This window comes from Papilio machaon, chromosome 11, assembly GCF_912999745.1.
Source record: "Papilio machaon chromosome 11, ilPapMach1.1, whole genome shotgun sequence".
Lineage (NCBI taxonomy): Eukaryota > Metazoa > Arthropoda > Insecta > Lepidoptera > Papilionidae > Papilio > Papilio machaon.
Window position 1 is genome coordinate 8317658 of NC_059996.1, and position 14034 is coordinate 8331691.

General features: G+C 32.3%; 1 protein-coding gene across 1 annotated transcript; it reads left to right on the plus strand.

Moving 5' to 3' along the window:
• Positions 1-4414: 4414 nt before the first annotated feature.
• Positions 4415-14014, plus strand: LOC106709731 (protein takeout). Its single transcript, XM_045679994.1, has 5 exons — positions 4415-4552; positions 8074-8293; positions 13107-13237; positions 13421-13576; positions 13775-14014. The coding sequence occupies exons 1-5, from the start codon at positions 4498-4500 to the stop codon at positions 13924-13926; spliced, it is 714 nt and encodes a 237-aa protein (XP_045535950.1). The 5' UTR covers positions 4415-4497; the 3' UTR covers positions 13927-14014.
• Positions 14015-14034: the final 20 nt, after the last annotated feature.

A 14034-nucleotide genomic window follows, 5' to 3' on the forward strand; every position in this document is an offset into this window, starting at 1 on the left:
TCTCATAATTACGTCAATTAATTTACATAAATAATAATTTACAGTGCTCTATGACTTGATGCTCCGGCGGTAATCAACTCTAACAGAATACCTATTAGTTTTATACTCTTATGACTTTAAAATAATACTTGAAGGTACAAGTGACTATAATACTCGTAAATCAAAAAGACGACATAATAGGAAGGAATTATGTACACTATAAAATCTATTACTGTAGTTATATTTAAGCAGATTTTTTATGTAAATCAGATATTATTTAACCCCTTCTTCGTTGATTAAAGGTGGGCAACGCATCTGCAATTAGTGTCTATGGGCAACGGTCGCCTAGCTATTTCGGCGAATTCAGGTGGCCGTTTGCTCGTTTGCCATCTTGTGATATATATAAAAAAAAAACTTCTTTGGTAATAGAGAAGGTCGTTCTCTATAGAGCTCGAGGTAGTTATAAAATTGAGACGAGCAGTTATAAACAAAAATAAAAGAGAGCAAGTCGTAACGACATTGAATACGACAGCGAAGCACAATCTAATGACGCTTCGCTTTCGTATTTTTACGAATCTTACTAATATTATAAATACGAATATTTAGATGGATGGATGAATGTTTAGTATTACGTATCTTCAAAAGGGCTTAACGGATCTCGATGAAATTTGGTACAAAAGTAGAACATAGTCTGGAAGAATGCATGACCAAGTTTTTCTTTATTCCACGTTAACGAAATCGCACTGGCAAAAGCTAATATAATTGTATAATGATAATTTTATAATATAAATAATATAAAAGATCAAGAAGTCAGTAATTACATGTCAATAAAATGTAACATTAAAGTTTTTATAACGTAGTAATCGTTTAAAACAAAAACATAAGCGGACGGATCACTTAACTATGTTTTTTTTTCTCATCCTGTATCAAATCATAGTCCAATAAATTTTTCCATGATATTTAACAGTGTAAATAAGCTTAGAGTTAAATAGATTATAAAAAAGGCAAAGTACCTCGTATTATTATTAAAACGTCTAAAGAATGTCTACTACTTTAGGTTAATCCTACGATGGCTTCTACACATTGACTTGCCTTCCGCGCTAAATTAAAAAAATAGTTTGTAGCCTATGTGTTCTTCCATCTGTATTAATGTCTGTGATAAAAATTGTACGTTTAAATAAGACAAAATTCTAGTTCTTTTTCATATTTTTTATCTAAATAAATAAGGAAATTCATTAGAAACGTCGCTATTGAGTACCAATAATTGAACCAATATTTGTTAAGTCCTATAGTTGTACGGTACATTTATTTTAAACTAGCTTTTTCCCGCGACTCCGTCCGCGCGGAATAAAAAATAAAGAAATAAAAAACGGGGTAAAAATTATCCTATTTCCGTTTCCTGGTTCTAAGCTACCTGCCCACCAATTTTCAGTCGAATCGATTCAGCCATTCTTGAGTTACAAATGGTGTAACTAACACAACTTTCTTTTATATATATAGATATTGCAGGATTTATTTTATAAAAAGCTTCCTATGCTAGTTCCAAGAAATATTGATGCAAGCGCATCATATATATTGTAAAATAGCTGTTGCCCATGACTTCGTCCGTAGCTATAGAAAATCAGACTTTGTTAATCTCCAACATAAATCAGTAAACATCCCTTAAAAGTCAGGTCAAAAACAGTCCAGCCGTTTCAGAGATTTTGGGCAGACAGACAGGCAGACAAAGGCAAACGTACAATCGACCACCAGAATATGCCAAATTTGCGAAGTGACCGTTGTCCATAGATATCAGGAATTGCGTTGTCTACCCTAAATCGACGGAGGAGTGGACGTACAGAAAGAGGATATATCCCTTTCCTATGCGTTCATTCTTCCGTCAAATCCACTTTCTCTGCCCATTATTACTGTATGAGAAAAAGGTTGGAAGTGAAAGAGGATTAAAATTAGGGCTCCGGCATGCACATCTCTCGGAATAATTTCCACTTGACCCGTGTCTTCTCTGTAGTCGTAGTATTGCATCAGTCGAAACAACCCATTCGTGCAACAAATGTCTCTACCAATGATTACCTCTCAGACTCTCTTTGAAAAAAAAACAGGAATATCAAAACCCACAGGTCAATGACAAGTCAACATACAATCTTACTAATATTATAAATGCGAATGTTTAGATGGATGGAGGATGGATGGATGGATGTTTGTTTGAAGGTATCTCCGGAACGGCTCAACAGATTGTAATGAAATTTGGCATAGATGTAGAACATAGCCTGGAAGAACACATACTTGTTAAGTTTTTTTAAATACCAGGTGGACGAGGTCGCAGGCGACAGCTAGTAGTTGATAAATGTTCAGTATTATAGATAAATTAAGCAATTTATAACAATTAATTAATTATTCGTTACATATTTGAGAATTGACTGTCATGTAATTATTAAATGGGAATTTCGCAATGAAATTGTAATGTATGAATAATGAAAGGCCATAAAGTAATTAATTGTAGTAGCAGATTAGTTGACTAGGTTTAATTTCTCCAAATACTGGTTGATGTAAACAGAGGAATAACCATGTATGCAAAGGATATGTTCCTGATCTGATATCTATATATATAAAAGAAAGTCGTGTTAGTTACACTATTTATAACTAAAGAACGGCTGAATCGATTTGACTGAAAATTGGTGGGCAGGTAGCTTAGAACAAGGAAACGGACATAGGATAATTTTTACCCCGTTTTCTATTTTTTATTCCGCACGGACGGAGTCGCGGGTAAAAGCTAGTTTAACATAAATACCATAGTTAATTTAAGCGAAATTAAGGGAAGAAGAAACAATAATGGGCATAGAGCTAAAAATTGGCAGGATTGTTCATCAGCTCACTAAACTTCCCCACCGAGGGGCTCGGAGCTTTCCCTAAGTTAGTGGTGACTAGGCCATATTCAACCACGCTGGTCCACTGCGAGTTGGTTGACTTCACACATATCATTGAATTTCTTCTCAGATATGTTCAGTTTGCATCACGATGTTTTCCTTCACCGTAAAAACGTCGGATAAATTTATATATGTAAATCTAAAATCGAAAAACACATTGGTACATGGCGGGATTCGAACCCAGGACATGCAGATTGCAAGTCAACTGCTTAATAACCCCTGAGCCACCGACGCGCTATTGTTTGTTGTTCAACACAATTATTGAAAAGATTCCATCTATACCGAATTTGAAAAAAAAAATCAAGGTCAAAGGGTTTTTCGTGTTTGATGGCGAAATGGTAAATTTTATCAAAAAATGACCATAGACTGAGATGTAGATCATAAAATGACCTATAAAAGAATACGAATATATTTTTTTACACATACATGATCGATGGGAACTTTTAATGGTCAACATATAACGGCGTTCTAAACATTCCTCTCAACTTTCAACTCTATGCCAATTATTTTAGCTTCAATATTTAATTGGAACGAAGTTCCTTATCGCGCGTTGTGAAAGGGGGCTAGACGGAAAAAATTCTTACGAAAAGTTGTCACGACACTTTTTGCTACAGACGAATGAGCGCTACTTCACCATGGCAACGACGTGACAATATATAACGAAAATTCATAGAAATAAAATGTACTTCTTGTGAAGACTTAAGTTTTTTTTTTCATAGAATAAACATTGGTTCCTTCATTAATTAATTGAAAGGAACTTCGTTCCATCCGGGTGTCCCTTGACACCTCTCAAGTTTTTTTTATTGGGTTAAAAGCTGCAAATATTCAAAGCATCAAATCATAAAAAAAATTTGCATGTTTTCTGAAAAAAAAACCGTTGGTGTCTGAGACAAAAACCTTTTTTTATAACATATCGTCATTCCTGTCATTATTTCGGACAAAACAGAGAGAACAATATGATTTAAACGGGGGTTTTAGTTTCAGAAACAAGTGGGATTTTAAAGTTTTCTGTTAAACGGACGGACGGTTGATGATGAGATATTTTTGGGACATGATAAACATCACCTTCATGGGCGAACAGAAGTCATCTTCATCTTCTTGATTAATAAGAGTTATAATTAATTAGTAATCACTATATCGATAAACAAATTGGATGTAAAATGCATCCGCTTGTAATCCGGCCAACCTTACCGACGACATTATATTGAGGTGACCACAAAATGCGGCATAAAAATATGTACAATCAAAAATAATACATTTCATACTTTTATTTTAGAAAGATGTCGCAATGTTACAATCCATTCAAAGTTTTTCTATAATTTATTTAAGTGAGCTATTAATTTTTTTTTTCAATATTGATTCATAATATGGATATTAAGTTAGCATAAAAGAAAATGTCTCATGTATAAACATCTTACTTTTTTAATTTACTGTCCGTGATTTCATACTCAGTATATGGTGACCCTACACTCAAGCGCTGCGCTTCCTCATATAAGGTTGTGTTAACTGTTGGCTGCTCACATCCACTGCGGCTGTGCTGTGTACGGCCGCTACTACTGCTGTTGTTGCTGACTTCAACTTCTAGAGGATCACCATGCTGCGTTACTTCTGCTTTCTTGCTCTGTTCTTGAACGTAAAGTCCGCATCGGGTATGTACACTTGATTGATTTCAACTAACCATGAAATTCCACTATAATACATATTTATTTGCTTCAAATCTAGTAATTTAAATTTCGATCCGAAAGGTACAGTAGAATATTAAAAAAAAACAGTTTGGTATTCAAATTATTTTGAAGGAATTTATTTTATGAATATTTTCAAAGACAATTGTTATAAAAAGTGTTGCGACCGTGACTCACTGCCAAACGGTTTCTAAATTAGTTTGTAAATATGTATTTTTAAATGTTTATTACCCCTGAACTTCGACATTTGTCTTTTTTTCTTATATAGAGACACAAGTGTGTCCTATATTATTTCAAATGGCATTGAACCTGGTATTCAGAAGATATACCGATGTACGACTGAAAATTCATATATCTACCACTTCCAAGTGTTGTTAACTGACCCCTAAGTATAGATTTAGTATGAAAAACTAAGAGCCATTGTTTATTATGTTATTGAAGTCAGATTTCTTTTGGTATTGTGTAGGCTATAGCAACAATAATATAACATTTAGGTATATATAACTATATGTACATAAAAGCACTTTGCAATCATTAGACTTGATTATTTGCCATTTTCATTATTTCTAATTGAGTGAACACGACTGCCTTTATTATTATAATTAAATTAAATAAAAACAAAGATCACAATAGTCTAGACAATTAAACAATGTAATGATTAACGTAATAAAAGATGTTATAGATAACTTACATTAATTTATATTGTATATAAATTGTTTTTAATTAAAAATGAACGTAAGTAGTCATGACACCCTTGATATATTGAAAACCAATTCCGATCCGATATTGATTTGAATTCTGGACCGTTGACGTAAATTATATTATCATCATCAGCTCACTATACGTCCCCACTGAGGTGCTCGGAGCCTACCCCAAGTTTGGGGTGACTAGGCCATAGTCAACCATAGCCCAGTGCGGGTTGACTTCACACATATCATTGAATTTTTTCTCAGATATGTGCAGGTTGCATCACGATGTTTTCCTTTAATTTTATGCGACGATTAAAATTTATATAACTAGATAACTATTTAGTCATCATCTCTCTGGCCTTATCCTACTCACTTGGGGTCGGCGTACAAGGTAAACCATAAAGATTTGGATTAATTTCTTACGGCCGGTCGCCTGTCTCTCTCCAACCTGACTTGGATAATAAATATTTAAATATAAACTATATTATTATAGGTTAATATTTCAAAGTATACATACATAGCTACATATTTAGTATTAAACTATGTTACTATATAACTAGTTCAAGATTCAATAGTAGATAAATAGGTAAGTATATGTAGTAAGAAAAACAGATCAATCTGAAGAACGAAATCACAGTATTTACAGTAATTCACAGTATTTAAATCACAGTATTATATTAGTGTGATAATGATACTGGATTTAAAAGCCAACTTCTATCCCATTCTTGACTTTTTTAAAATCCTGTATAGTTTAAAAATCCTATACACGTTTTATTGGCCAGGAATAACCAACCAGACAGCCAGCCGGATTCGTTAAGCAAATAAACAAAATTTGCATTCATTTAAATTCTAGATAATTCTAGAGACTTTACTATTAACATTTATTCTAGGTCACATAAATATATCGAGTTTTTATAATTGTTTTTCTATTAACAATATCTTTTATTAAAATTGCAAAATGTTAATTATTAAAAATAAAATATGCAAACTTTAAGAACAAAAACGACATATTAAAATTCCTACCAAGTTAATTAACCTCCGTCTAACAATCTTTTCCATATAAAGCTTAATGATTTGTGTTTTAAGTATGCAGAACATTCTTGCTAACTGATTATCGTGCATTAAGCATATAGTAAAAAGAAATAAATATTTTTAAATCAACCCTGGTTGATAAAGTTTGCAGATAAACATTCCTATATTCTTATAAAATATTATTTATAGTCATATAACATCATGGGTTCGGTACAGTTTTTTATTGCTTTTTTATATTTATTTATTCTAATAGATGTAAAATGTTATAATATTAAGAAGTTGTAATATATATTTTTATAACGAATGCGCAAGCACGTATTCAGGGCAATTCTAACGTAAACAAGGAAATAAAATAAGGTCAACAAAAAGACAAATGGAAGCACGAAATTAAATGACCTTTTACTGTTGTTACTATGTAAAAAAGTGATCAACAAAACATTTGAATAACTACTTAATTATTAAATTAAATGCTGAATATATTAAAGTATCAAAACATTGGGATACGGAATTAATAACCCATGTTGAAAGATAAGAACTTATTTCAAAGTAAACATGTCACTTTGTTTCCGCTATTGCATATAATATAGCGGTCGCCATCGACTTCGTCAGCGTAGAATTTGAAAAAAAGGTAGCCTATGCCCTTCAAAGTCCTGTCGCGGACAGGCAGATAAATATTTTGAAAATTGGTTTTATATCACAAAGGCAAATACATCATTTGTAAAAAATATCACAGCACTTCAATTTTATTTATATGTATAGGATATTATTGTTAATATTAGGTTTCAACAATACAAAGGTCAGTGTAGACGAAATAAACCAGAACAAGTTTCATCGCCGACTCGTTTGGTTTCAGTATGGTTATAATTATTATTTAATTTTAATTTGTTTGATTTACGTGAGCTTTTTTTACGCATTGCTGCTTATCTTTTATTAAGAACTGATCTAAGATCATAGTTGTTTTTTTTCTACTTATTTACATGAGTGAAGCTTCAATGTATTGCTAAACAGGTAAATTATGGTAAATTCTGTCTGAGTAAGCAAAAATAAAAGACGTAAAAACTTATTTATATTGAAATTTTTAACAGTTTTTTTTTAAATATCATGGGTACGGATAGTGATTTGATTTATGTACTCTTACACAATACAAAAGTAAAATAAAGTAAAAACCTATAAAACATTTTATTTGTAAAATCAATAAAAAAAATAAAAACCTCAAACATTGAAAAGGTGTTGAAAAGCAGTAAACACGTAATGTTATGGAAACAAAACTATAAAATTATGCCAAGTTTGCGCTACAACCGCAGCCAGATGGAAAATAACACAGTATTTTTTTTTTGTAAATATTTCTAAGCGTATTGGTTACAAGTTCATAGAAATATTACGTAACCGGTTTCCGGTTAACTTGACATTGCTTCGAGATCGACTTAATTATAATTAATAGCGGTTGTAATAATTAAATAATGTGATGTATTGTTTAACATACAATAAGCAATTTACTTTGCTGTACACAGATTTATATATTATAGAGTCTTTTAATAAATTAACTACATACTTTGTGTCTTGAGATCCTTTAAGATTATAATATAAGTAGAACACATGCATAAGAAAATTAAACATATTCTTTAAATAATCGTAGTAAATTAAATGGGACGATAGAAAATTAGTACGTTGGAATGGCACAAAAGGAGAATCGCGGTGTATTATTTAATAAAATTATAAAGTTAGAGGGCTAGAGGTCACGTTTTAAATTAAATCTTTATCCCTTAGCGCCGTTCATAAAGCCGTGCAAAGATGGCGACAACGCGTGCATCCTGGCGTCCAGTCAAGCGGTGATCCCGGTACTGGCACCTGGTGTTCCTGAGCTCGGCGTCCAGCCTCTGGACCCGCTCAAAGTGCCGCGCATCACCAGCAACCAGGGCTCCCTCAAGCTCACTTTCACCGACACTGTGTTAACTGGACTCAAGGGCTGCAAAATTGAAAGCATCAAGTATGTACAAGCTCTCCATCTCTCATACATTTTCTGTAAATCCTCTCCTTTTTCCATTAATTTATTATGTCTGCGCAGTGGTCACTCTATTATATAGCGATACGAGGTGACTTCTTACTTGTTTGTCACGACGAACAAAACACATACAAACACTCTCCCACATTTTTTCGGCTAGTTATTAGTGGTAGTGCATGTTCAGGAACTTACGTTACGTTAGCTTTTGCCAGCGACTTCTTCCGTGCGTACTTAAAAAAATCTTGTAATTAAATAAATACAAAATAATTTTAGAAATCGGTCCAGTAGTTTTCGTTTATCAATACATACAAAAATACAAGTTAGTCCTCTTTGTATTATTAATATAGATTAGCAAAAAAAATTGTGAGGAAACGAAAGATTTCTGTGTTCTTTTATCAATGTCTTGATGTTTGTAGAATCAAACCTTGTTATTGGAATCAATTTGTCTCTAATAGATAGATTTACTTTAATAAATGAGAAATAACTCAAATCTGTATGAATGTATGAGCACTAGTTGTTGTTTTCCGAAGCACTTCCTCTTGATCTCATCGCGTTCACCTTCACTACGATCTTCCTGGTCTTACATAAACACATTGCAATTCCTTTACCCCTTTAAGGATGCGAAAGATTAACGATGGCATTTTATAAATGCCTAAAGAACTGGCTACTCGATTATAAAAATATATATAATATTTTCAATGTAAACACGGCATTAAAAATAGCGTCAACAAACTACATTTTAAATTAATGTAATTTATTTTATTATATTAATGAAATGATTTTATTTTTTATTATTTATCATGTTCCTTAATATGGAAAATTGAATGTTATTGCAGTAAGTCATTCATCCGTTGTTAATCATAAATGTGTTAACTTTTTTTATTACAACGAGGACAATAAAACTGCAGATAATTTTATTCTTATTAAACTGCTATTCTTTGCTGAGTCTCAAGGTCAAAGATCAACACACAATTATTACAGATTATGCAGATCGACCTCCGTGAAGTTGGCCCCCTCACTTTAATTTTTTTAACTTTTTTTTACGCAAATCGTTTGAGAATCGTTTGAGAGGGTTTGAGAGAAAAGAAATATCGTTTGAGAGTTCCTACTTTCTCCGTAAAAACAATTTCAAATTCTAGTGTGAAGTTGGCCCCCTCACTTTACTTTTTTTTATTTTTTTCAATGCGAATCGTTAGAGAGTCGTTTGAGAGACATTAAGAGAAAAGAAATATCGTTTGAGAGTTTTTACTTTTTCTGTAATAAATATTTTAATTCTGGGCATCGAAAGTTACAAATCGATTTTCCTTTTTTTCCGAATTAAATATGGCAATCATGCACTTGGAGGTTTCAAATTTATTGTGTAGGTAGAGAATAGTAAGAGAGTGATTGAGAGAAAAGAGAAATCGTTTGAGAGTTAATACTTTTCCTGAAATAAATATTTCAATTTCTGAATCGAAAGTAACAAATCGATTTTCCTTTTTTCCGAATTAAATATGGCAATCATGCACTTAGACGATTCAAATTTATGGTGTAGACAGAGAATGGTAAGAGAGTGATTGAGAGAAAAGAGAAATCGTTTGAGAGTTAATACTTTTCCTGAAATAAATATTTCAATTTCTGAATCGAAAGTAACAAATCGATTTTCCTTTTTTCCGAATTAAATATGGCAATCATGCACTTAGACGATTCAAATTTATGGTGTAGGTAGAGAATGGTAATAGAGTGATTGAGAGAAAACAGAAATCGTTTGAGAGTTAATACTTTTTTTGAAATAAATATTTCAATGTCGGAATCGAAAGTTACTAATCGATTTTCCTTTTTTTCCGAAATAATTATGGCAATCATGCACTTAGACGTTTCAAATTTATTGTGTAGGTAGAGAATGGTAAGAGAGTGATTGAGAGAAAAGAGAAATCGTTTGAGAGTTAATACTTTTTCTGAAATATATATTTCAATGTCGGAATCGAAAGTTACTAATCGATTTTCCTTTTATTTCGAATTAAATATGGCAATCATGCACTAAGACGTTTCAAATTTTTTGTGTAGGTAGAGAATGGTAAGAGAGTGATTGAGAGAAAAGAGAAATCGTTTGAGAGTTAATACTTTTCCTGAAATAAATATTTCAATTTCTGAATCGAAAGTAACAAATCGATTTTCCTTTTTTCCGAATTAAATATGGCAATCATGCACTTAGACGATTCAAATTTATGGTGTAGACAGAGAATGGTAAGAGAGTGATTGAGAGAAAAGAGAAATCGTTTGAGAGTTAATACTTTTCCTGAAATAAATATTTCAATTTCTGAATCGAAAGTAACAAATCGATTTTCCTTTTTTCCGAATTAAATATGGCAATCATGCACTTAGACGATTCAAATTTATGGTGTAGGTAGAGAATGGTAATAGAGTGATTGAGAGAAAACAGAAATCGTTTGAGAGTTAATACTTTTTTTGAAATAAATATTTCAATGTCGGAATCGAAAGTTACTAATCGATTTTCCTTTTTTTCCGAAATAATTATGGCAATCATGCACTTAGACGTTTCAAATTTATTGTGTAGGTAGAGAATGGTAAGAGAGTGATTGAGAGAAAAGAGAAATCGTTTGAGAGTTAATACTTTTTCTGAAATATATATTTCAATGTCGGAATCGAAAGTTACTAATCGATTTTCCTTTTATTTCGAATTAAATATGGCAATCATGCACTAAGACGTTTCAAATTTTTTGTGTAGGTAGAGAATGGTAAGAGAGTGATTGAGAGAAAAGAGAAATCGTTTGAGAGTTAATACTTTTTTTGAAATAAATATTTCAATGTCGGAATCGAAAGTTACTAATCGATTTTCCTTTTTTTCCGAAATAATTATGGCAATCATGCACTTAGACGTTTCAAATTTATTGTGTAGGTAGAGAATGGTAAGAGAGTGATTGAGAGAAAAGAGAAATCGTTTGAGAGTTAATACTTTTTCTGAAATAAATATTTCAATTTTTGAGATTTGTAAGTTTTTGAAAATCGATTTGTTACTTACGATTCCGAAATTGAAATATTTATTTCAGGAAAAGTATCTACTCTCAAACGATTTCTCTTTTCTCTCAATCACTGCCTAATCATTCTCTACCTATACAAAAAATTTGAAACGTCTAAGTGCATGATTGCCATAATTATTTCGGAAAAAAAGGAAAATCGATTAGTAACTTTCGATTCCGACATTGAAATATATATTTCAGAAAAAGTATTAACACTCAAACGATTTCTCTTTTCTCTCAATCACTCTCTTACCATTCTCTACCTACACAAAAAATTTGAAACGTCTTAGTGCATGATTGCCATATTTAATTCGAAATAAAAGGAAAATCGATTAGTAACTTTCGATTCCGACATTGAAATATATATTTCAGAAAAAGTATTAACTCTCAAACGATTTCTCTTTTCTCTCAATCACTCTCTTACCATTCTCTACCTACACAATAAATTTGAAACGTCTAAGTGCATGATTGCCATAATTATTTCGGAAAAAAAGGAAAATCGATTAGTAACTTTCGATTCCGACATTGAAATATTTATTTCAAAAAAAGTATTAACTCTCAAACGATTTCTGTTTTCTCTCAATCACTCTATTACCATTCTCTACCTACACCATAAATTTGAATCGTCTAAGTGCATGATTGCCATATTTAATTCGAAATAAAATAAATCGATTTGTAACTTTCGATTCCGACATTGAAATATTTATTTCCGGAAAAGTATTAACTCTCAAACGATTTCTCTTTTCTCTCAATCACTCTATTACCATTCTCTACCTACAACATAAATTTGAATCGTCTAAATGCATGATTGCCATATTTAATTCGGAAAAAAGGAAAATCGATTTGTTACTTTCGATTCAGGTATTAACTCTCAAACGATTTCTCTTTTCTCTCAATCACTCTATTACCATTCCCTACCTACCCCATAAATTTAAATCGTCTAAGTGCATGATTGCCATATTTAATTCGGAAAAAAGGAAAATCGATTTGTTACTTTCGATTCAGAAATTGAAATATATATTTCAGAAAAAGTATTAACTCTCAAACGATTTCTCTTTTCTCTCAATCACTCTCTTACCATTCTCTACCTACACAATAAATTTGAAACCTCCAAGTGCATGATTGCCATATTTAATTCGGAAAAAAAGGAAAATCGATTTGTAACTTTCGATGCCCAGAATTAAAATATTTATTACAGAAAAAGTAAAAACTCTCAAACGATATTTCTTTTCTCTTAATGTCTCTCAAACGACTCTCTAACGATTCGCATTGAAAAAAATGAAAAAAAGTAAAGTGAGGGGGCCAACTTCACACTAGAATTTGAAATTGTTTTTACGGAGAAAGTAGAAACTCTCAAACGATATTTCTTTTCTCTCAAACCCTCTCAAACGATTCTCAAACGATTTGCGTAAAAAAAACTTAAAAAAATTAAAGTGAGGGGGCCAACTTCACGGAGGTTGCAGATCGCTACTTAATTATAACTATTACGGAACTGAAGATTTATAAGTCTGACACTAATTGCAATAGGTAACAAATTACAAGCTAAAACTTTCCTATTTTACCCTTCAAGTCAGCAATGGAGAAAAGAAATATGGCTATATTTTCTTTCTTAGATATTTTTTAGATGTTATTATCTTTCTGTTGTTCAACTTTAAATGTTGCCGATATCCATATGACTAGCTATTTATATGCACTGTTTGTGATACACTATAAAGCCAACATCTTCAACTATGTAAAAGGTTTTATTGAGATTTTTAAAAGACAATGTTTTTATGTAGACACGACCGCATAAAGGGCAAGCAGACGTTGCTGTTGCGCTGCGACATGGTGCTGGATGGTGACTACGTACTAGACGGGCAGCTACTCATCCTGCCCGTGCAGGGCAAGGGCCGGTACAAGATTGACATCCGTGAGTACTTTTGTCTGTATTCAGTAAATGCAAGTGGTAATGCAATACTATGTACACAACGAAATAAATTTTGTGAGAGGGGGCTTTAGGAGTTAGCTTTGTTACATTTTGTAATGTATGGTTGAAATCAGAACCAGGTTGTGCATCTAATATGACGTAATTGACGTTTTTGACATTTCCCAGGTGACATCGTAATAAAGACGGTAACGGACCTGACGACAGAGCAGGGCCCAGACGGCAAGGAGCACTGGAAGATTGTCAAGTGGCGCGACTCCTTCCAGGTCAAGACCGGGGTTAAGTTCCATTTCGACAATCTTTTCAATGGAAACAAAGTTCTAGGTAAATATAGCTGTGACTATTCATTACTTTAGGCTACGTAAAAAATGTTTTTTTTTATATACAGGAACATTAATCCTGAAGACTTTTTAACGGTGTTTATTTTCAAAATGTTCAAATTAATACTCTTTACATTTATCTTCAACTTTGGTGATTTATCGGAGTTGAGTTTGGTAATAACCTGCTGGAATATATTTACAGCCGATCCAGTGATAGAATTCGCAAATACAAATTGGAACGATGTTATGCAAGAAATAGCGCCGCCGATCGTCCACACGATCATCGCCTCCGTCTTCAAGGAAATTGAAGCCCTCTACAAGGCAGTACCCGCCGATGAACTATACATCCCTTGAAGATTTTACAGTTAAATCACGTTAGGTTATTGTAAATAGTATTGTACAGCGATTTGTGATGGTAGGTTAAGTTTCGGTTGCTGATAAAGCAATCACATAAAAATCTTA

Excerpts from the sequence above, each read along its gene's own strand:
- LOC106709731 (XM_045679994.1), top strand. The coding sequence starts at position 4,498 with ATGCTGCGTTACTTCTGCTTTCTTGCTCTGTTCTTGAACGTAAAGTCC. Across the intron at positions 4,553-8,073 it reads GAACGTAAAGTCCGCATCGG|CGCCGTTCATAAAGCCGTGC; the intron begins GTATGTACACTT and ends TTTATCCCTTAG. Across the intron at positions 13,577-13,774 it reads CAATGGAAACAAAGTTCTAG|CCGATCCAGTGATAGAATTC; the intron begins GTAAATATAGCT and ends ATATATTTACAG.